The 24,488-nt window shown below is 40.5% G+C and overlaps 1 protein-coding gene across 2 annotated transcripts in view; it reads right to left on the reverse strand.

Annotated features, from left to right (window-relative positions):
* The window catches only part of bckdhb (branched chain keto acid dehydrogenase E1 subunit beta), a 173,626-nt gene that overhangs the window by 120,719 nt on the left and 28,419 nt on the right, over nucleotides 1–24,488 (reverse strand). For both annotated transcript variants that reach the window (XM_055636077.1, XM_055636076.1), the window contains exons 5-7: nucleotides 23,973–24,128; nucleotides 13,855–13,963; nucleotides 2,873–2,970 (exon numbers count right to left, since the gene is read on the reverse strand). In XM_055636077.1, the coding sequence (XP_055492052.1) occupies nucleotides 2,873–2,970; nucleotides 13,855–13,963; nucleotides 23,973–24,128 (363 nt within the window). The remainder of the gene's footprint in view (nucleotides 1–2,872; nucleotides 2,971–13,854; nucleotides 13,964–23,972; nucleotides 24,129–24,488) is intronic.

Below are 24,488 nucleotides of genomic sequence, written 5' to 3' on the forward strand. Positions count from 1 at the left end.
CTGAGGCTATGACCTCTGGTGCTAGACTCTCCCGCGAGAGGAAACATCCTCTCCACATCCACCCTATCCAAGCCTTTCACTATTTGGTAAGTTTCAATCAGGTTCCCCCTCACCCTTCTAAACTCTAGAAAGTACAGGCTCGGTGTCATCAAATGCTCATCATAGGTTAACTCTTCTTCAGAACCAGATGCAAGCAAATTGGTACCAACCCCAGGCTCCAATCATGCATTTGATGTCCGTAACTAAATGAATGGGTGCTTTAATGCCTGGAGGGCTTAATGCATTGAATTTCAGTAGGGCTAAGATACAGTTCCCTTGCTTTTTATGGTATATTTGATAACAGATTTTGGAGGCCATGATTAAGAGATCCACCATGAAACTAAAACTGGCAGTTAGGAAGAAAGGAAGGTGCTAGCTCCAGGAAAATGTGTGATCTGGTTGGGTGATCACCAAAAATGCAAATTAAATTAATATCTATAAAGTTAGTGGCAGTGTATTTGAGGAGAGCAAACTAGCTAGGAAATAAAACACAATAAATGCTTGAATACCAAGACATATAGAGGATCAAAGGGGTCTTTGCATGCATGTCCTTAGATCTCTGAAACCAGTAGGAGGTAGACAAGCTAGTGAAAAAGGCATACAAAACATTTGTTATATTTTCCAGGCCCTAAGTGGAAAGAACATGATCACACTGTATAAAACACCAGTTTAAGCCACAGCTTTGTACAAATCTAAACACCATAATATATAGTAGGAACCAAAGACATTTACAAGGTTTTGCCCAGATGGAAGATTATAGTGGCAAGGGGAGATTGGTCAGGTCGGGTTTGTTTTCTTTACCACAAATGAATTGGGGTGTAGCTGATTTTGAGATGCCTGGTCAAGTTTTATAGGAAGGATCTATTTCCCTTGGCATGAAGAGCAGTAATTAAGCAACATAGATTTAAGTTGATTCATGGAACTATTAGATAGGTGTCAAGGAAAGATTTTATTTGTCTAAAGGGTCATGTGCATCTGGAAATTATTGCCTGACATGCTGATGACAATTAAGACCCTGATTGCATTGGGAAAATACCCAGATAACCAAATGAAAAGCCAGAATCTGGGCTAAGGGAGAATGGCTAGAAAGTGAGGCTAACAGAAATTGCCCCATCCATGGTCAGTATTGATTCAATGGGCCAAACTTCCACCTTGCGTGCCATAATGTCTTTAAACCTTCATTCCCACCCCCATATCCCCACCAAATACACAAAAAATGAATTTCCTTGCACTTCCTTGTAACATTTTTGGGTTACAATTGGTTTCTTGTCCATGCATAACCAGGTATTCTAGGTGTCCGGTGCCCAAGGAATGCTTACAAGTTTACACTCATTGAGTTTGGCATATGTCTGTAATGAGCTATTGCCAGTGATGCCAGGAACCTGAAGCAAACTTCTGCCTCTGCTGGTGTTTGAACAATCAGTCACCTCCCCAACATGTGACTCACTGCTGAGTAAAAGATTGAGGCAATATTCAGAGGTTGGCCACAAGGGCTGGTCATAGAGTTATAAAGTAATCCAGCATGGAAACAAACCCATCGGCCCAACTTGCCCACACCGACCAATATGTCCAATCTACACTAGTCCCACCTGCCTGCGTTTAGCCCGTATCCCTCCAAACCTATCCTATCCTATCCATGTACCTGTCTAAATGTATCTTAAAAGTTGTGATAGCACCTGCCTCAACTATCTCCGCCAGCAGCTTGTTCCATATACCCACCACCCTTTGTTTCCATAAACCCACCACCCTATTCTCTTCACACAGAACCTAATCTGCTGGGTGTTTCAAGTAAATTTTCCATTTTAATTTCACAACTGCAGCATTTGCAGCCCTTGATTTTCAAATGAAGATAGTGTGGCAGTCCCTGGTGGTTATCCACGTGTGGTGCGAACCCTCGGCTCTAGGGGTTGGGTCATGTGACTTGGTTTGGCAGTTGGAATTCAAAGGCGGCAGTTGGAATTCGAAGGATTGGCAGTTGGAATTCGAAGGATTGGCAGTTGGAATTCGAAGGATTGGCAGTTGGAATTCGAAGGATTGGCAGTTGGAATTCAAAGGATTGGCAGTTGGAATTCGAAGGATTGGCAGTTGGAATTCGAAGGTTTGGCAGTTGGAATTCAAAGGTTTGGCAGTTGGTGCTGGAGTGGAACTGGTTGGGGTTTGGGGGGCTGTTGAGTGCTGGACAAATAAAGAAAACTTTGCTTGACACTCATGTCCTGCTTCATTGGCTTTGCTTGACACTCGTGTCCCGCTTCAATAGTTCCTCATATTTGCAATATCCATCTTGGTTCTTTACTCCCTTGGCTGCTTCATCAAATTCAACTTTCTAAACTTAAGCAATATCCTTCACTCATCCGAGTGAATTTGAGGGAACAATTGTTTGTTGGATGTGTACCAAGTAGTCCACCAAATAAATCTGCCAAATTAGTTTCCATCATGTTTTTTCCTTTTATACAATTCTTTAACCATTTTCAAGAACTGTAACAGATATCAACTGCTAAAATGGAAAGTTACTTCCTCAAAAATATCGTATGTTAGTCAGAGATATTCGGCTATTCGGTAAAGAAATAATGAACTAGTCAAAATGTATTCAGTTACATACACAATGATTTTTAAAACATAGGGAAAATCCCTTACCACAATACTTACTTGTATTTCCATTTAACTTGGAAGCAACTTTACAGGACCTTGTTCATTCTTGTTGATAAAATAAACATCACTGTACTTATGTATTAACAACTTTTACTTTTTCAAAGCCATTGAATATTACAAAATATGATTTAAGTCAAATACTATAAATCCAGTGTTCTACTTCATAAAATAAACAAATGCTGACCTGAGTTCCCCAAGCAACAAGGGTCACGTCATTTCCCTCCTGCAGAACTTCTGCTTGTGAAAGAGGGATTTGATAGGCCTCCACAGGAACTTGTTCCACTATTTGAAAGGAAATAGAAGAATAAACATATTAACATTTTTAACTAATATATATATATTTAACATACCCTTTAAGAATTAGGTACACAAATAATTAAATCTGACTTCTTAACATGTTTATAATAAAAAGTAACATTTAACTTCAAGATTAGCTTCCGCAAGCAAATTTGAAGAGCATAAAATGTATTGTTATCCAATCAGTGCTCACCAAGTCTTCAGAAGCTAAATAAAGCGGGATTTTTGTTTGGTGAGAAGGGTTTTTTTTATAAATGCCAGTTAAAAAAAACCCAAAAAGAAGCAACTCAAGGCTACATCAAAATGTGACTTTTTTTTTTATGATTCAGCATAAATATTTGTCACATCTCAAAGTCAATTTTATTCATCACATGCACTCGAATGTGCAGTGAAATGAATTTGCCAGCAGCGATACACTTAAAAAGAACACACAATACACAATAAGATTTAACACAAACATCCACCACAGCATTCTTCACTGTCGTGGAAGGCACAAAGTTCAGCCAATCCTCCTCCTTTGTTCACCCATTGTCGGGGCCATGAACCAACAGTCGCCGCTACAGACGGCCCGATGTACAGGCCCTCTCGTCGGGATGATCCAAACTTCAACGTCGGGACGGTCGAACACACTCCGCGGCTTGGAGTGCCCGAATCGGCACTTTCTTACCGGAGAGCGCGGCTTCAGGATGTTATAGGCTGCAGGCCGGCGCTCTACTCCAGCGATCCCCGACAAGGGATCCCAGACTGCGGATGGTAAGTCCACGCCATGCCTGCGGCTGGAAGCTCCACAGACCACAGCCACATGATGTCAAAGTCACCATGCCAGCGATCGGAGCACTTCTCTCTGGCGACCCCCGGCAAGGGTTCGCCCGCTCTGCGATGGAAAAAGTCCACGCTGCGCCCGCTGCTGTTGCTCTGGTCCCGATTCCGGGAAAGGCCGCTCCAATCCATGCTGTTAGGCAGGGAGGCGACATGGAAAAATTCTCCGCCAAGGAGGCAACCAAAAGCGGTTCCCCCCCTTTCCCCCTCCTCACCACCCCCTACACAAGACATACCGAGAGGCACTAAAACAAACATTTGGACACACTAAAAAGTACAAAAAAAGTCGAACTAACGAACAGTCTGCTGGCAGGGCAGCCGACTCGCAGAGCACCCCCTGACTAACATCCTAATAAAACTATCCTATTTGCAACATTAATTTACTACGACAGCAGCTCATTTTCTCAAAACTTCAACACTTAATGCATGACATGAAATCAAATCTCACTTACACAACATGGACTGTGATATTCCAGAATAAGCAAATTAAGAGAGCAATCCATCAAGGAGGGTATTAATAAGTGACCATTAATAAACAGCTATTCAGATATAGAAATCACTGAGAATGGTACGAGTGCAAAATCCCTTCCAGTGTGAATACTATAATACAGGTCTTATCAGGACTAACCATATATAGATTTGTGCTGAGAGTTTTTCAATTATGCTTTTCTCATGGAAGTAGAAATATATCATCTGTAAATAGATTTGCCTGTGAAAGGAAAGCTGCATCTTTATTCCAGGGAAAACTGGTAATATGTTTTTCTTTATGGTAAGACTAGAACATAGGAGCTAGGAACCCTGCAGAGAGCTGTAATGACAACGTACGTAATAGTGCATGAATCTGGAGTTTAGAATCATAATAGGTGAGCTTACTGAGGAATTTGGATGTGGTAGATCATAAGGTCATAAGTGATAGGAGCAGAATTTGGCTATTCGGTCCATCAAGTCTACTCTGCCCTTCAATCATGGCTGATCTATCTCTCCCTCCTAACCCCATTCACCTGCCTTCTCCCCATAACCCTTGACACCCGTACTAATCAAGAATCTATCTATCTCTGCAAGGGCTTTGTCCTTTGGTAAATAGAGAGACAGTCCCCACAATAAGGGTCAACTAGTTAAGAACAAGATGAGAGGCAATTTCTTCCCACAAAGGATGGCTCTTCCCTCAAATTCACGATATTCAAGACATATAAATGCTGAACCATCAAATAAATGAATGCTAGATTTGTGCGCTCTCGAGACTAGACATGAAAATCGTGCAGACATAACCCCATTACATAGGCTCAAGGCACATTTGATCATATTTTGATCAATCTTTTCTCCTATTACAGCCATATTACATCACTTTGAACTAATGTCTAAATCATGTTTTGAAGTTAAATCAATAGTAATCGATGCACTAATCAATACAGTAAAAACAGTAGCTGGCTGGTCAGTTGTCCAAAATGAGGCAAGACGTCAGGCTCATTGAGCCCCGTGTGGCACGTGAAAGATCTCATGGAACAGACTCTCCTCAATGAGTTATCACATTATTTGTCAGCTCTTTCTCAATGGTTAAAGAAATTTGCACAAAGAAAGTGTATAAAATCATGAGAGGATTAGATCGGGTGGATGCACAGAGTCTCTTGCCCAGAGTACGTGAATCGGGGAACAGAACACATAGGTTTAAGGTGAAGGGGAAAATATTTAATAGGAATTTGATAGGTAACTTTTTCACACAAAGAGTGGGGGGTGTATGGAACAAGCTGCCAGGGGAGGTAGTTGAGGGAAGGATTATTGCAACGTTTAAGAAACAGTTAGACAGGTACATGTATAGGACAGGTTTGGAGCGATATGGGCGAAATGCAGACAGGTGGGACATATTAGCCAGTGAGGGCAGTTGGGACGAAGGGCCTTTTTCCACACTGATTGACTATGATTCTCAGAAAGATTATGCAACTGGCAATGAATACAATTAGTATTCAGCAAATAGGCTGAGCAGCAGACAGAATGTGGTTAATGAAAAGATTCACTAAAGGGAAAATGTGACTTTTGCCAAAGATGTATTTTGGCGTCTCAACCTTTTACTATATCAATTAGGAACTTTAAAGATAGATAGAAAGCCAAATATCCACACTTGCCTCTGACAAACATAAGTGTTGTTATTTAGTCTAGATCGAAACATAGATTAATAGCTAAACTAGCAGTTTAAGTAATTGGTCCAAGTTGGAGGAAATGGAATTCAATTAAGGCAAATATGGGAGCATTGTTTGGACTTACTTTCTAAATGGTGAACAGGGGCCAGCTAGAGACTTTTGGAAGTCCATAAATGCAGATTATTAAAATATTGCAGAAAGTTATATAGACAACAATTTAAAAAATTCAACTAAAAAACAAATAAGTAAAAATTATCTGAGATAGACACAAAATGCTGGAGTAACTCAGCGGGACAGGTAGCATCTCTGGAGAGAAGGAATGGGTGATGTTTCAGGTCGAGACCATTCTTCAGACTGATGTCAAGGGAGAGGGAGATACATAGAAAAGGAAGTGCAAGGTGTGAAAATAGGACATAGGGAATGGCAGTCAGGGAAAATGTAGAATGGATCATTGTTAGCTGGGAGTTTGTTGCTTCTATATCTCTATTCAAAGCAAACAGATAAAATTATGTTGGAGACAGTAAGACTGAATATCTATGCATCTCCCTCTCCCCTGACATCAGTCTGAAGAAGGGTCTCGACCCAAAACGTCACCCATTCCTTCTCTGCAGAGATGCTGCCTGTCCCGCTGAGTTTCCTCCAGTATTTTGTGTCGATCTTCGATTTAAATCAGCGTCCGCAGTTTCTTCCTACACAAGTAAAAATGATCTTACATCTTAACAGAGTCCAAGTCCGGTTCGAGCCTGGACTCTGTTCAGACGTACTCCCTAAGCACCATCAGCATGTCTCCTGACCCAGGCGGGGTGTTTCAAGCTCCGCCACTATCAAGCATGCCTATCGCTCCATCCCTCACCCTCATGTCTGCAGTCTGATCATCTGCTGGTGCTGCTCTTGCTGGCTTACAGACAGAGATTCAAGCGAGAGCCACCAACAAAAATAGCAATACACAAGTCCACAAGGATTCTCTCGAACCTCTGTAGATGGACTATAGAAAGTATTCTTAAGGGATGCAGTTCAGCCTGCTGTGGCGGCTGCTCTACTCTTGCCCGCCTGTAAATGCAGAGAGTGGTGAGCAAAGACCAGTCTATCAAAGACTCGTTGCTTCCTTCCGTCCAGCCCATTTTCACGCTGCATTGCGTTAGGAAGACTGGAAGTATCATCAAGTATGCCTGCTGCACATGCTGTTCCCTTTTTTACCTTCTGGAAGATACAGGAGCTTGAAAGTCTGGGCGTCCAGATTTAAGAACAGTTGCTTCCTCATGGCTATCTGACTCCTGAACCAATCATCCCTTCCACACTTCTGAGATGTGCTGCTTCATACACTTACTCTCAACTGTATCTCATCCAGTTATTTCATGATTGTACTTTAGTATTTTTGGCACTACTTTGGATAGCGCTACAATCTTGCTGTTTTGCATTTGTCTTTGTATTTATTGTTATATTTATCATTAATGTATGTATATTGTTTACTCTGTAAGCTTCAGAGTCATAGAGCCATACAGCATGGAAACAGGCCCTTCGGTCCAACTTGCCCACACCAACCAACATGTCCCCTCTACATTAGTCCCACTTGCCTGCGTTTTGGCCCATATCCCTCTAAACCTTTTCCTATCCATCTCCCTGCCTAAACGTTTCTTAAACTTTGAGATAGTACCTATCTTCATGTGAACAAAACATTTTATTGCACACTGGTGTATTAGAAAATGAACAAATCTGAATCTGAACAATACTTCTGGTAACCACATCATATAAAGCCAACTCGTACTCAATAAGCCCGATTCCCTTCCTGGAATATTTGGGTGTTCCTAGTTGTGTTCATGTGGCCACTAAAAAGTGGAAGTTGTTCCTATTTGTTTCAATTTATAGAAGATGCGGTGCGATGATGTACAAATACGAAGGTAAATGCTTTGCCTCTCAGAAAGGACTTGAGCTCACTAGAAACAGATCACATGTTGCCCTGACCAACGTGGTCACACAAGTCTCAGCAGAACATGAGCTGAGGATATTGTTTTCTGTGGCCCCAAAACGTCATATTGGGTCTCAAAACCAATGAAATGCATTCCTTCTGTATATTGGTCCATAGATCCAACTGTGGCACATGTCCTAGTTGTATCAAGGTATCTCCAGGGATAGAAACATGCCTCCTCTGACTACTCCAGTTACCAGGGTGTGTGCACTAAGTTCCAGGGACATAGTCAAGACTGACTGTAACCAGTGAAGCATTGCTGCACTTGAAAAAGGATGTATTCTCTTTAGTCGATGCTCTGCATTCTGGTCAACTGGAATGTTGAAATAAACTTCCAACTTCCCTGCTTCCTGTGCAGACCAAACAAAAAAATGTAAACTACACATGTGTGACTCAGTATTTCCTCTCTGCAGTCAAAATGACATTAACTTAAATTTTCTTAACAATTAAATCTGACTAATGGAAGTCAAAAATCAGCAATTCAGCAAATCCAAAATTAAATTAATGCAACATTTTCTCCAGCTCTTCTCCTCCTCATAACCATAAACGCATTGGCTTCCTCAATTGTTCAATTTTGATCTGAAACGTGGAGTTTTTCACACCAAAGTTAATGCTTGATCAGCTACACCCAGCATTTTTTACTTTAATGTGAAATAATATTGTTCCTCAGGGTTTTATTAAAATTTTACCATAACATTTCTACAACAATATCAACTATCCTAAAAAGTTATAGAAAATATTATGATATAAATGAGCAACCACCATGTTTCACCATTTAATATTCCTAACATATGCAATACTGCCATCATCAGTTGACAGTATGAATGGTCACTGTAAAATAAAATTGACCACAAATATGTTTTTTTTTTGCCATGTGTTGCTCAGATAGATTGTAACAAAGGTCTTATGTTCTAATAGGATATCCTGACCTTGAAAGTGCTCCTTGGATGGTATGTAATATTGGTATGTCTATTTTGGCTCGTGTTGTTTTGTATTCTGTATATCCAGCAAACCAGCTAAAACCTGTGGCAGTAAGAGTTCCAAAAACTACCAATTTACTTTCACAGGCAACACTCCTTCATAATTGTCTGCAAAAAGCACAATTGGAACACAGAATATTTTCTATTTTACCACAATGATTTATTTGCCAAACTTTGCAAACATCAAACCTGCAACCATTAGTAAAATTCCATGACTAATCACTTATAGAACCATAGAAACATAGAAATTAGGTGCAGGAGTAGGCTATTCGGCCCTTCGAGCCTGCACCGCCATTCAATATGATTATGGCTGATCATCCAAATCAATATCCCATCCCTGCCTTCTCTCCATACCCCCTGACCCCTTTAGCCTACAAGGGCCACATCTAACTCCCTCTTAAATCTAGCCAATGAACTGGCAGAGAATTCCACAGATTCACCACTCTCTGTGTAAAAAATGATTTTCTCATCTTGGTCCTAAAAACTTCCCTCTTATCCTTAAACGGTGTCCTCTTGTTCCCTTGTTCTGGACTTCCCCAACATCGGGAATAATCTTCCTGCATCTAGCCTGTCTAACCCCTTAAGAATTTTGTAAGTTTCGATAAGATCTTCTTCTAAATTCTAGCGTGTACAAGCCGAGGCTATCCAGTCTTTCTTCATATGAAAGTCCTGCCATCACTTGGTTTTAAATTTGTACCAAGTACATTTGTCACAAATGTGCACAAATCTATTGCCTGTGGAGGAAAATACGCGCATACATTTGCTTATTTATCAATATCCAATCTAAGAAGATAAGTAACACACTAATTAACATGTGCCAGATTGTGAGTATTAGCAGAGAAAATGTTCCAAGAAAAATATATAAATTATCTGAATCCAACTAGTACCACCTCAATCTGTAGACTTAGATGAATTGAGATGGTTCAAACACGACAAAAGGGAGGTTGTTCATGAATTTTAACACGTTGTGTGGCTTGAACTGGCATAACTTCTGGAGATCTATAACATTTATATTTGAGCCAGAGGAACAGAATGTACCACTTCTGGAATGTAATGACGGTAGCTAAGGAAAATACCCACTTGGTCACAACTATAATCAACCCACCGGCAGTAGCTAAAACATTGCAACTGGTTTCCCCAGTAGCTTTTCTGCTGAATATTCAGAAATAGAAATAGCAGTATATATACAGGTCTGCTTACAGTCAGTCATCTTTGAGCAATAAGCACCAACCCAGATAAAATCTTATTCTCAATCTTCAAACTTATCTTCCCCCCCCCCCCCCCCCCCCCCCCCCCCCCCCCCCCCCCCCCCCCCCCCCCCCCCCCCCCCCCCCCCCCCCCCCCCCCCCCCCCCCCCCCCCCCCCCCCAAACAAGGTCAATAACAACTTCCAGTTCGAACTATGAAACCACAGGATATACTGCAGCTCCAGTCTGGGACAAACATTCCCATCCTTCATACATAATGGAATTTCCTACCTAACCTCGTAATGGGAGCAATGTTGGTAGGACATCAAGTGATTCAAGACGTTACTGCAAAACTATGCCATGGAGTCATGCAGCACAGAAATAGGCCCTCTGGCTCATTATACCCCCGCCAGCCATCAAACTCTCATCTTCATTCAGCCCTCTTTGCCTTTTGCATCTCCACCAACTACCCAACTCTCCTCTCCAATTCTCCTGCTACTCAGCAATACCAGCTCCATTTTAGCTTGGCCATTTAATATCAATCACCAGGTCTTTGGCATACGAGAGCAAAAGGAAGCACACAGGTAAAACACCTGTGACCACAGGGAGAAGCTGCAAACTCCACACAAATAACGCCCAAAGTCAGGAATGAATGCGGGTCATTGCTGACTGTAAAGCAGCATCACTAACCTCTTTTCCTCCCAACTGGACTTATTCAAGAGTAATAAGGCCATCATTCTAGTTTTCTTAGACATGAGTTTAGTTCATTGTCACGTGTACCGAGGTACAATGAAAAGCTTTTGTTGCGTGCTAACCAGTCAGCTCACTGAAATTCTATACCTACTAAACAATAGTATGCAAGTTGTAATTCTAACCTAACGCCAACATATCCTATTGAAGACAAGCGCCAAACAAAGTTGTGTCATCGCACCAATCTCCACCAATCTGAACAATATATTCCACCTACTTCCTGCTGGAGGAGTTAATCTACTAGACGAACAGCAAATTGCAAGCCTTGTCATCTCCACTTTAGAACCAAGATCAACTCAACCTCGACATCAATCTATCATAAGCAGATGATGATTATGTGTCTATCCCTTTGGAAGCTGAGCTACAAATCACGACTTATTTTCTGAAGTGCACAAGTGGTTGGGCATAACACTAAACATCCACAGAGAAATATCCACAATCAACCTGACTACATTACACACTACCACTCCCAACAGTAAAGATCCATAGCAGCTCCATGGAAAATGTGGATCCCTTTCCAGGGAGTAATTCCTGAATTAAAATTGATATCAGTGAAAACATTTCTACTCTCTCTCCTGCACCACCAGAAAAAGAGTGCTTTATAACCAGATCGTCAAAGTTCACACCAAGCTCAAGGTGTACTGAATATCACTGAGTTTGAGACATTGACAGAAACAGTAAACATCACAAAGCATGACCAAGTTGTGGATGTAGCCCAGTCCATCACACAAATCAGCCTTCCTCATCAACTTCATCTGAACTTCACGCTGCCTCAGGAAAGCACTCAACACAATCAAATACCATTTATGCCCCAGTCACTCTTTCTCCTATTGAGCAGAAGATACTAGATTCAGGAACAACTCTTTCCCTCATGTTATTAAACGACTGAACGGTCCCCTTATGAGCTAAGGGTGAAATTCCGATCTCCCAACCAACCTCACTGCGACCAATACTTTTTTTATCTGCACTTTCTCTGTAGTTAAAATGATATAACCTTGTAGCACTATACTCTGCACTCTGGTATTTATTCACTATGCATGCCTGTTGTACTTATATAGGGCTTTAATGTACTCATTCTTATATGATATGATTTGACTGGGTAGCACGCAAAATAAAATGTTTCACTGTATCTCGGTAGATGTGACAATAATAAACCACTATCAATTCCAATGCTGCCTCCACAAAACCCTCTCCATCTATTGGCAAGGTTGGCAAACACTTATGAATTACCTTTCCAAAACCAAGGTCCAGATCAATGGACAAAAGATCCAGTCTGAAGCTTCTCAACCCAAAACGTCACCTATTCCTTCTATCCGAAGATGCTGCCTGTGCCGCTGAGTTACTCCAGCATTTTGTGTCGATCCAGACCAATGAAGTTCTGATCATAGATATCCTACTCCGATAGGCAGACCAGGAATGAGAAAATACTTCAAGGATGTTCTCAAAATCTCCTTGAAAGAAAAAGAACATCCTCATTGCTGAAGGTGATCCTTGGCCCATGGCAGCTCAAAATGAAGGATGAGCTCCCAGGAAGCCAGAGCATGTTGAGCCTCAATGACATGACCATAAGCATAAGCAGCTGGGGCACGCTCATTCACATCTACCCATCCACCAGGGGGGGCGCCTTACGATGGCTACCTCGCCAATGGTCTGGTCTCGTCTTTTTCTTTCTATGGGTTTTTTAGCTTGATGTAAAATGTATGTTTTAGTTTATCTTTGGTTTTGCATTATGTGGGAGGTGGTGGGGGTGGGGGAACTTTTTTAATCTCTTTTCACGACGGATGCAACTTTATGCACTGCAGCCTAAGATCGTGGAGCTGGCAGCCTCTTGCTGGGACCACGGGAGCTCCAACCACGGGAGCCTGCGGACTTTAATACCATGAGCTCGCGATCCCTTTGCCAGGGATCGGCCTCGGAGCTCCAACTGCGAGGGCCTGCGGACTTTAACAATGTGGATCTCGCGATCGCTGGTTAGACAGGCTTCGGGATCTCCAAACCACGGAGCCTTCGACCTCCCCGACACGGGAGCTTCGATAGCCGGCTGCGGGAGCTTCAATTGCCTCGACTGCGGATGGTTCTACACCCCCGACCGTGGGAGAAAAGGAGGAAAGAAGATAAGACTTTATTGCCTTCCATCACAGTGGGTAATGGGGATGCGCCGCTGTGGTGGATGTTTATGTCAAATTTTTATGTAGTTGTGTCTTGTAGCTTTTTTGGTATGACTGTATGGCAAACCAAATTCCTCGTATGTTACAAAACATACTTGGCTAATAAATTACAATTATGATTATGACTTTACCACGTATCATTTTCTCCACTTGTGGCAGACTCTGAAGAAGGGTCCCAACCCAAAACATCACTTATCCATGTCCACTAGTGATGCTGCCTGATCCACTTTTACTATAGAACTTTGTGGGGGGGGGGGGTTAATAAACCAGCATCTACAGTCCCTTGTATCTCCTGTCAATACATCAGTGGATTCATCCGAGCTGGAGTAAAAATAGTAGTGATTTATTTCTCCTCGAAGAATTTTAAATTTCACTTATTTCATTTTTTTCCTTCACTTATTTCCACATTTTTCATTATTTCTAAAATAGTGAAACCATTTTTTTTCTTAACACTCTTGCTTATACCAGTCTTTTCTTCATACTTTTACTTATTCAACTCAGAGCGGATTCACATCCTACTTAGATTAGGAAGAAATATGAGGTATTAATATTTTTCTTATTAAAATACTACTAAGCTTTTAAAAGTGCAGCACATTATTACTCCTCTTAGCGGAATTAAGAAATAAAAAGCCAACACTAACACCAAGAAAGATGACAAAAAGGAATGTCTTACTCAATCTCCAACATACATAAACGTCTGGATTTAACCTCTGCCAAATCCATTTGTATTTTCCACTGAAGTAGAATATCTTGACTTTCTTAGCTTATGCTGTTTGCATTAGTTCCAATAAAATCAGCCTGCGCAAAAGTCATCTGTGGTTACCTTGTGTCAGGTCTTAAGAAAATGCCACACCTGGAAACTTACCAGCAGCTCTGTAGAGGATTTTAGGCTCAAAGAAGATACAAGGATTTTTATCCTCTATGCAAGATAGCAATAATCCCTTGGCCTGGATGGGGCTTCTTGGAATAACCACCTGTAAAATACAAATTGTTTTGTTTTAAGAGATATTCCCAGCATTTATATAGTACGATGAGTTTGCCTGACCAATTGCCTTTCAAACAGGTCTCTAGTTCACTTGCACTAATGACTTCTAAATGGAAATGTATTTCCAGAACACCAATTACTCAAAAATAAGGGCACATATTGCTTTAGATTACAGCTCGTTTAAGGAACATTTGACAGGAGTTATGGATATTAAGAAACAACATAAACAAAGAAACTTAAGATCAGAACTTTTAAAAACAGTAAAATGGTGCATTTAAAAAAAACATAATTTCTAAGAAATTGCCAGTCTGAAGAAATATCCGGACCCAAATGTTGCCAACACATGTCCTCCAGAAATACTACTTGACCTACTGAGTTACTCCAGCACTTTGAGTTCCAGATATTTTCTATCCATCTTGGATTAACATATTAAATGGTTATAGAATATGATTTTAACAAGGAAAAGCAGCTTTGTTCTTAAAGAGGATTTAATGCAGGACTTGTACATCGTTTACTCTTTCAATGTCACCTTTGGGTCTAGGCTGAATAATGCAGAAATTTATTGGTTGTCATACTATGAACAGTACAGCGTTAGAAACAACATTTAACAGGGAACAAGCTCATGCAAAAATAAAAGTTTCCATTAATTGGTCACCTTGAAGAAATTAAACAGCTCTGAGAATTGCAAGGAAATCCAATTGACCTGGTAATCTTAAGGAATTGATTCCATCTGGTGAAGCTTTCAAACAATTAATTATCTTCTGTCCAATTCCTACTGCTACTCCCATGGTGGACTGACTCAAACTTAGTAAAATATTACCAACACTAACAAGAACTTCAAAGCCCCATCTGAATGATTATTCTTTTGCAAAGTTAGTCAAGCCAACATTATTCAATTCTATAATTGCCTAACAAGGGAGATGTTTCCTTTTCGGCTTAGAATATGAAGTGAGTCCTTCGTAACGATCTATAAGATCTACTTTTAAAGATGGATCAATGCCACAAAAAGTAATAGCATCTATTTACTTTCACCTTCTTCATAGGTCAGTGTGCAAAGCAAACAAGACCAGTCTTACCATTAAACGAGACTCACCTATTTAGCAAAGAGAAGGATTAAATCAATTTAATCAACGTTCTCTTACAAAACCAAATAAAAACGGGTAAAAGTTTGGATTTACGCATTTGACAAGTAGAACAATTGAACAACTTCCAGCCTAATGTCGTCACAGTAAGTAAAGCATGCCACGGAGTCACTTTGGATTTTCTTCTTTCATTTTAATTGTTATTATAGAAATTTAAAAAGTAGCCGTGATCAAAAGTCAATGTTCTATAAAAAAAATATACAACATTTCTGCCTAGCTTTCTGCATTATGGATTTATGCCTGTGAATTAGGTGCTCAGAAAAAAAAAGAAAAAATAGAGGGTGAGAAAGCACCCTCGGCATCAATCTCCTTTGGAATGTACATTGAATAGCGATCGTCTTTAAATAGCAAAAGCAGAAGCAGTAGATTTGGTAACCGGCTGTCTGGCAAGCTGAACGAAATGTGGAATAAAATGTTCAAAACATTATTTTAAAAAGAAGGCTGTTTATTTGGAACATTAAGTCACCAACAGCCAACAGAATTTAATCTAATAACTCTAGAGATAAAATAATATTAAGTTATGATTACATGCGAAACAGATAACTGAAGTAACAATATAGCAGTGGAAATATTTCTATAAATGAAGGCCACTAACTACCTCAACTTCTCCAAGTTCTGATGGAGCAAAATTTCAATTGTAGGCATTAATTTTAAAAAAACAATTAAAGTAGGTAGGTAGATATCAGAAATTGATAGGTACATGAAATTTGACAGCAATTGACCATAAACATTCAAGAAAATATGGTTTTGACATTGTACACTTTCAATGCTAATTAGATTTCATTCACTTCACAAATGCCAGATATATTCTAGCCGTTAAGCCGTGCCTTGGGAATTCCATCTCTAAACAATGTTGCCTCCCCACCCCTCCGCTCCGCTCTATCACCCTCCTTCGGGGAGCTCCTTAATCCAAAATTATAATCCTTTAATGTCGACTTTGTGTAACAAAAGAGGATACTCTAGTAAAGCCACAAATGTACGGTTTTGTAAGGCCAATATTTATCTAAAAAGAGCAACAGAATGATTCAATTATCAAACCATTTCCAAAGGGTTTCACCAGTCTTTGGAAGTTATTGGTGTCGTTTATATGCCACTAATGAAGAGCAGGAGCATGAGGGGGGGAATCTTACAGAGGTGCATGAGAGCATGAGGGCAATCAGCAGAGTATATGCAGTGCTTTTCACTCAGAGTATGGGAATCAAGAACCAGGGGATGGGTGCTTAAGTTGATATGGGAAAGGTTTAATAGCAACTCAAGGGGCAACCTTTTCACACAGAGGGTGGTGGGTGTATAGAACGAGCTGCCAAAGGAGGTAGTTGAGGCAGATACTAAAGCAACATTGAAAATACATTTGGATAGGTACATGGATAGGAAAGGCTTAGAGGGATATGGGCTAAATGCAGGTTGGTGGGACGTAGATGGGACATGTTGGTCAGCACGGGCAAGTTGGGCTAAAGGGCCCATTTCCGTGCTATGTGATTCTATGACTATGATATAGTTACAGAATTATACCTATTTTCAATTCAATATTGAGTTGAGTTTGAGTTTAGTTTATTGTCATGTGTACTGAGGTACAGTGAAAGGTTTTTGTTGCATACTAACCAGTCATGCGGAAAGACAATATATGATTACAATCAAGCCATCCACAGTGTACAGATACATCACAAAGGGAATAACATAAATAATGTTTAGTGCAAGGTAAAGCCAGTCCGATCAAAGATAGTCCGAGGGTAATTTTTCATTTGTCATTTTTCTAATACAGTCCACCTTTAAATACATTTAGTATCATCTGTTATGAACTAAGTAGCATTACCAAAATTTTCCTTCAACATTAAGATTGCTCCATCTAAGGATGATCAAATCTACAGCAACTATCTGGCGGTACTCATGTTGGATCCGACACTGCTTTTCTTGGCAATATGTTTCCCTTAATTTCTTCAAATTAAATGCTTAAAGAAATAACGATCTGACTTAAATAGTATAAATACATAATAGTGTGCAGTTTGAAATACATTTTCAATATAACTTCATAACCACTATTTCCTTGCTCGGATAAATAGAATTCACTTCTGTTTAGCTTTGAGTTCAGATTCACCTTCAGTTTAATCAAGCTCCACTAAATCATCAGATTAAATGTCAGTGCAATGAGTTACAGCGCAGTAAATTTAGATCTTGAGGAAATTCAATGTAATTACCATAGTTTCAATGAAGGTCAGCGGTCACAAAGAATTTAGATATTGCGCCTAAAATGTTTAACATTTTATTAATTACAGAACTAATGTGCCTGTAAAGCTGGCAGCAAGAAATAATTTTCACGGTAGATACTAGAAACTGCAGATGCTGGAATCTTGAGTGCTGGAGGAACTCAAGTAACACCTATGGAGAAAGATGGGCAGACAATGTTTCAGGTCAGGACCTTTCTTCAGATAGAATGTCATGAGTGCTTAAGGAATAGGAGTAGAATTAGGCCATTTGGCCCATCAAGTCTATTCCGCCATTCAAACATAGCTGATCTACAGTGCCCTCCATAATGATTGGGACAAAGACCTATAATTTATATATTTGCTTCTGTACTGCACAATCTGAGATTTGTAATAGAAAAAAATCGCATGTGGTTAAAGTGCACATTGTCAGATTTTAATAAATGCCATTTTTACACATTTTGGTTTCACCATGTAGAAATTACAGCAGTGTTTATACATAGTCCCCCCATTTCAGGGCACCATAATGTTTGGGATACAGCAATGTCATGTAAATGAAAGTAGTCATGTTTAGTATTTTTTTGCATATCCTTTGCATGCCATGACTGCTTGAAGTCTGCGATTCATGGACGTCACCAGTTGTTGGGTGGCTTCCCTGGTGATGCTCTGCCAGGCCTGTATTGCAGCCATCTTTAGCTTATGCATGTTTTGGGGGCTAGTACCCTTCAGTTTTCTCTTCAGCATATAAAAGGCATGCTCAATTGGGTTCAGATCGGTAATTGACTTGGCTACTCAAGAATTGACCATTTTTTAGCTTTGAAAAATTACTTTGCTGCTTTAGCAGTATGTTTGGGATCATTGTCTTGCTGTAGAATGAACGGCCAGCCAATGAGTTTTGAGGCATTTGTTTGAATTTGAGCAGATAGGATGTGTCTATACACTTCAGAATTCATTATGCTACTATCATCAGCAGTTGTATCATCAATGAAGATAAGTGATCCAGTACCTTCAGCAGCCATACATGCCCAGGTCATAACACCCCCACCACCGTGTTTCACAGATGAGGTGGTATGCTTTAGATCTTGGTCAGTTGCTTCTCTCCTCCATACTTTGCTCTTGCCATCACTCTGATATGTTAATCTTCGTCTCATCTGTCCACAAGACTTTTTCCAGAACTGTGGTTGCTCTTTTAAGTACTTCTTGTCAAACTATAACCTGGCCATCCTATTTTTGCAGCTAACCAGTGGTTTGCATCTTGCAGTGTAGCCTCTGTATTTCTGTTCATGAAGTCTTCTGCGGACAGTGGTCATTGACAAATCCACACCTGACTCTTGAAGAGTGTTTCGGATCTGTCGGACAGGTGTTTAGGGATTTCTCTTTATTATAGAGAGAATTCTTCTGTCATCAGCTGTGGATGTCTTCCTTGGCCTGCCAGTCCCTTTGCGATTAGTAAGCTCACCTGTGCTCTCTTTCTTGTTGTTCCAAACAGCTGATTTTGGTAAGCCTAAGGTTTGGTTGATGTCTCTAACAGTTTTAATCTTATTCCTCACTCTCATAATGGCTTCTTTGACTTTCATTGGCACAACTTTGGTCTTCTCCCTCTTTCTTCTCTGCGGTCGGGGCTGTCAACCCATACGTGGTTGGGGCCATCAAAGCTCCCGCAGCCGGCGATCCGAGGCCCCCGCGTCGGGGTGATGAAACTTCCCCGTCGGGACAGTTGAAACTCACCATGGCTTGCAGCCGTCAATTTTGAATTGCACCTGGATGCCGCCTTGGGCCCCACCGATGCGGTCGGGCCGCTCGACACCCGCCTATGCCTGGTATAGCCGATCGCAGGCCGCCTGGGTCGCCTGCCCGCATTCCGGGCCTACTGCGCCAGACAGCGCTCCATTTTCCTTGAAATCCATCCCCTTTGTCTCGTTTTCACACCTTACTATATCTCCCTTTCCCCCCAATATAGTCTGAAGAAGGGTCTCGACCTAAAACTTCACCCATTCCTTCTATCCAGAGATGCAGCCTGTCCCGCTGAGTTACTCCAGCATTTTGTATCTATCATCTGTTAACTAAAGTCCAGTTTGATTTTGCCAGAATCATTTTCTTTCAAAACATATTACAAACATAGACAATAAACCTAATTCTAGAGATTAGATGAAAGCATGCAGTGCCTAGGCACCATGGCAGGGTCAACACTGAATGAAGCAACAAGATGCCCTAGTCAAATGAGCAATTACTGTGATCACATCTTCTCAAAATGTGATCACTGTTGAAGACACCTCTGATTGTTGGCCAATTTTCAACACTAACGTTAGAGCTCCTCTGGCAAAAGTACAACCATCTTCAACTCATTCATCGTACATTTCAGCCATCATAAGGTCTGAAGTGGAATATTCATTATGAATCCACTTTGTCCTGTGACGGCTGCAATTACTTATTGTCCATGTGCAGATCTATTGTCTATTGTCCAAATCTGAACAATCTTTAGGATTAGGCTAAGATTTGCAGGCGACATTCGCGCAACAAAAGTGCTGAGCGATGATTATCATCAACAAGCGAGTCTGATCACACGAGGCATAGGTAGATAGAAAATAAGAACCCCAAAATAGGAGCAGGTTAGTTACCCCTCCAGCCTGTTAAATTAATTTTTGAATGTACAACAGATCCATGATCTCAGTGACTGATCCATAACCCATCTCCTTGTAATTTTCTTTTCCCACACAATCTTTAAATCCGTAAGTTCATAAGTTCTAGGAGCAGAATTAGGAGATTCAGCCCATCAAGTCTATTCCACCATTCAATCATGACTGATCTATCTTTCCCTCTCAACCCCATTGACCTGCCTTCCACCATAACCCCTGACACCCTTACTAATCAAAAATCTGTTAATCTCTGTCTTAAAAATATCCATCGACTTAGCCTCCATAGCCATCCGTGGCAATGAATTCCACAGATTCACCACCCACTGACTAAATAAATTCCTCCTCATCTCCTTTCTAAATATACGTCCTTTTATTCTGAGGCTGTGCCCTATGGTCCTAGACTCTCCTACTCGTGGAAACATCTACTCAATCCAGGCCTTTCATTATTCGGCAAGTTTCAATGAGTTTCAACTCATCCTTCTAAATTTCAGCGAGTATATGCACATCATCTTACCTCATAATTTAATGCTTTCCCTCTCAACAATATTTCACTCCTAAAATATGAGACGCAGAATGATGTACATGAAAATCAGGCATTTTCACAACTCTAGTGCTCTATTCAGAGAAGACAAAATCCAATCGAAGCATGAGTAGGAAGGCATTTTCTGCTGAAACCTAGTCCATAATTCATTTTTGAATTGGGGGTCACCATTGAAAAAGTGAGAGACATTGCAGCTGCTAGCAACAAACAGCAATGAGAGTAATCACCGTATCATTTGTTGGTTAAATATTTATCACCAGGTCAATTTTATGCTGTTATTATTGAACCATTGAACCTGTTACATCTACCGGTACATGCAGATTTTTTTTTAAGTTGCTGAAAAGTTGGTTTCAGATTGGAAGTAAAAGTTAAAGTGTAATGAGTTAGGACGGCACAGTGGAGCTGCTGATAAAGCCGATGCCTCACAGCGCCAGAGACCCAGGTTCCATCCCGACCTCGGGTGCTATCTGTGTGGAGTTTGCACACTCTCCCTCTGTCTCCGGATGCTTCGGTTTCCTACCATAGCCAAAAGATTTAGAGGTACAGCATAGAAACAGGCCCTTCGGCCCACCAAGTCCGCGGCAAACATTGATCATCCATTCTCACATTCCAGAGACATGCAGCTTTGCAGTGTGTAGGAAGGAACTGCAGATGCTGGTTTTAACCGAAGATAGACATAAAAAGCTGGAGTAACTCAGCGGAACAGGCAGCATCTCTGGAGAGAAGGAATGGGTGACATTTCGGGTCGAGACCCGTCTGAAGAAGGGACTCAACCGAAATTGTCACCCGTTCCTTCTTTCCAGAGGTGCTGCCTGTCCCGCTGAGTTACTCCAGTTTTTTGTGTCTATCTGCAGCTTTGTATTGCCCATATTGTGAAATGAATAGATACATAAATGGGATAACATCCCATTTATGTGTCCACTCCTTGTACCCTAGGGGCAATTTACAGAGGTCAACTAACTGCAAAGCTGCATGTCTCTGGGGTGTGAGAAAAGGTAATCGATGGTTGACGTGAATTCGGTGGGCCAAAGGACTTTTTTCCATGCTGTATCTCGAAACTAATCTAAACTGAACAAAAGTACCACTTGAAAATTTTCATGATTATGCCAACAAAAGACAACATTGGAGTCCTGATGAGTATGAAGGGAGTATGACAATGTGGGGCTGGGATGTTTAAAGGGAGCGCTAAGAATAAACATGGGAACCAAACATACAACTATTGGTTTAATTCAGGATATTGCTTCGACCAACACATACCACATTGCCAGTTTTGATAAATATAATTAATCGCTTTTAATCTAGTGTCATGGAAAATGGTGCATGGACAACAAAGAGGAAACAACAGAATGCAGTCCAAGAGATTTAGTTAGAACATATCTGACCCAAATTAGTTCAATATTTCCTTGGACGTTGCAATAGAGATATTTTTATATTAAGCAGATTCTGGAGTTCTGGCCAACTTTAATCATTACTGCAATAATTTCCAATAAAACTACATTGAAAGATTGCCGACTGAAAAATGGTCATGTACCAATTTTTAAGCTTGTTTGCTAGGTTGCATCTGGATACTTCCACTCTTGACACATGCATCCATAATCAGCATGAATCTCTGTGGAATATTTAATAACCAGTAAATAGCAATGGAGCCAGACGTAATCCAACATGTTCAGAGTCCAAAATAGCAATGGCAGTATTAAGTGAAAGACTTTGTGGCACCAGAAATTACATGTCAAAAAACATTGAATGTTCTTCTTCCATACAAAAGGTGGAACTTAAAATCTAGCTATAATATTAATAATGTTTGTTGTCTACTTACTTCCCTCCATGTTTACATCATAAAACAATTAAACTTAAATTTGACCCAACAACTCTCAAGCAGTATGCCAATATTTATCTGATAATGATAGAAATACACAAATCTGATAGCGTTTTGCAAATTGAAACAATGATGACATGCAGATGCGATTCTGACAAAAAACCCTAAAATAGGAACGTTGATCCAAAAATAGTGTTACAATCGATATTTTTTTCTAAAAAGCAGAAATTCGGAGAAATACTCAACAGATCAGGTAGCACCTGTGGATAGCAAAACAGAGATTGGATTTAGCTCAATTGTTGTTATGAGCCTAAAATGAACCTGAAAGCTTATTTTCTATGCTCCTATCTCATTCTGGAACAATCACATTGTCACATAACTGTCCTAAAACAAACCTATTAATGTGATAGAAAATGTGAAAATCCTTGATTAAATGTGTGTGTGTGACAATTGGCTTGCTTTGTAATCTGCTGATTTACTGCCATTGATCACTGTAGCATAATTAGAACAAATGTACACCAGAATTTCATTTGCTCAATGCTAAGCTTCCAACTGATGGATAGAAAAAAAAGATACAAATTGCTGGAGTAACTCAATGGGTCAGGCAGCATCTCTTGAGAACATGGATAGGTAATGTTTTGGGTCAGGACCCTTCAAACTGATTGTAGTAGGGTTGAGAAAGCTGGAAATGAGGTGCGGGCGGGATAAAGCCTGACAAATGATAGTGGATACTGATGAGGGATTTTTTTGGATTTGCGGATGGTTGGACAAAGGGAAGAAACAAAAAGAAATAAAGGGGGAGATAATGATTAAAGATGCATGAACAGTGAAGCCAAAGGAAGGAATATAGGTGGAAGTTGACAGGGGGTGGGAGGGGCGGGAGGGGAGAAATAGGGGTGCATCCATATGGACCATAGGGAAGAGAGGGGGAAGAAAGGGACGGGGGGGAAATGGGGGTTTGGAGGGTTGTTTACCAAAACTTGAAGAATTCAATGTTCGTATCATTTGGGTTATAAGATGGATGCAGTTCTACTTACAAACAAAAGATTACTATGGTAGATTACAGGAAATTAGATGAGCATATGGAAAAAAATAAACACAATTTTAATAATTGTCAAGGGAAACCTTAATATTCATTATTCATCAAGATTCTATTTAAGTAGTAGATATTACTGCAAAGGGTCAAAAGCTTGATCAAATAAAGCTTGGGTCAAATAAACAACACAGTAAATAAGAAAGGGAAACAAACGTTCAGGAAGGAATTCCAGCAATTCTGGCTTTGGCAATTAAAGAACAGCCAGCAAAAATTGAGAGATTAAATTCCAGGATGATTAACAGCACTGATTTTGAGGGACATGGGTATCAGAGGGACTCATTCAAAGTAAATAGCAGAGTTGAGGAATGGTGAGATTATCATATCTTTGCATATTTAGGAACAGCCTGAAGTCAGCAACCACATGGGAGATGGATGAATGGGACATGAGCTGGAGAGTTTCAGATGACCATGTTTGTATGGGCAAGTTGGGCCAGAGGGCCCGTTCTGTGCCGTATAACTCTGACTCTAAATACGAAGTGAAACAGCCTGAACTTAGTTCATTAATCAATTTACAGAAAAATTAAATTAAATGTTCTTGTAGTTTACTTGTTCTTTAAATCCCTCACCTTAACTCCAGGGATATGGGAAAAGAAGGCCTCAGGACTCTGGGAGTGATAGAGTGCCCCATGGCCCACGCATCCCCAAGGTGCACGAATCGTTAAACTTCCACAGTCAAATAAGTTCCCAGAGCGATAGCGATACTTTGCGGCTTCATTAATAATCTGAAAATAAATGATGAGAACAAATTTTAGGTAAGCGCAGAGATGTGCAGCATGGTGGCGCAGTGGTAGAGTTACTGCCTTAGGTTCGATCCTGACAACGGAAGCTGTCTGTACGGAGTTTGTACGTTCTCCCTGTGACCTGTGTGGGTTTTCTACACAAGCTCCGGTTTTCTCCCACACTCCAAAGACATACAGGTTTGTAGGTTAATTGGCTTGGTAAAATTGTAAATTGTCCCTAGTGTGTATAGGAGTGTATTAGTGTGCGGATATCGCTAATCGGTATGGACATGGTGGGCTAAAGGGCCTGTTTCCGTGCTGCATGAACCACAAGGTTCGGGAACTATAAATTACTTATATATT

The sequence above is a fragment of the Leucoraja erinacea genome, chromosome 5 (assembly GCF_028641065.1).
Source record: "Leucoraja erinacea ecotype New England chromosome 5, Leri_hhj_1, whole genome shotgun sequence".
NCBI lineage: Eukaryota > Metazoa > Chordata > Chondrichthyes > Rajiformes > Rajidae > Leucoraja > Leucoraja erinaceus.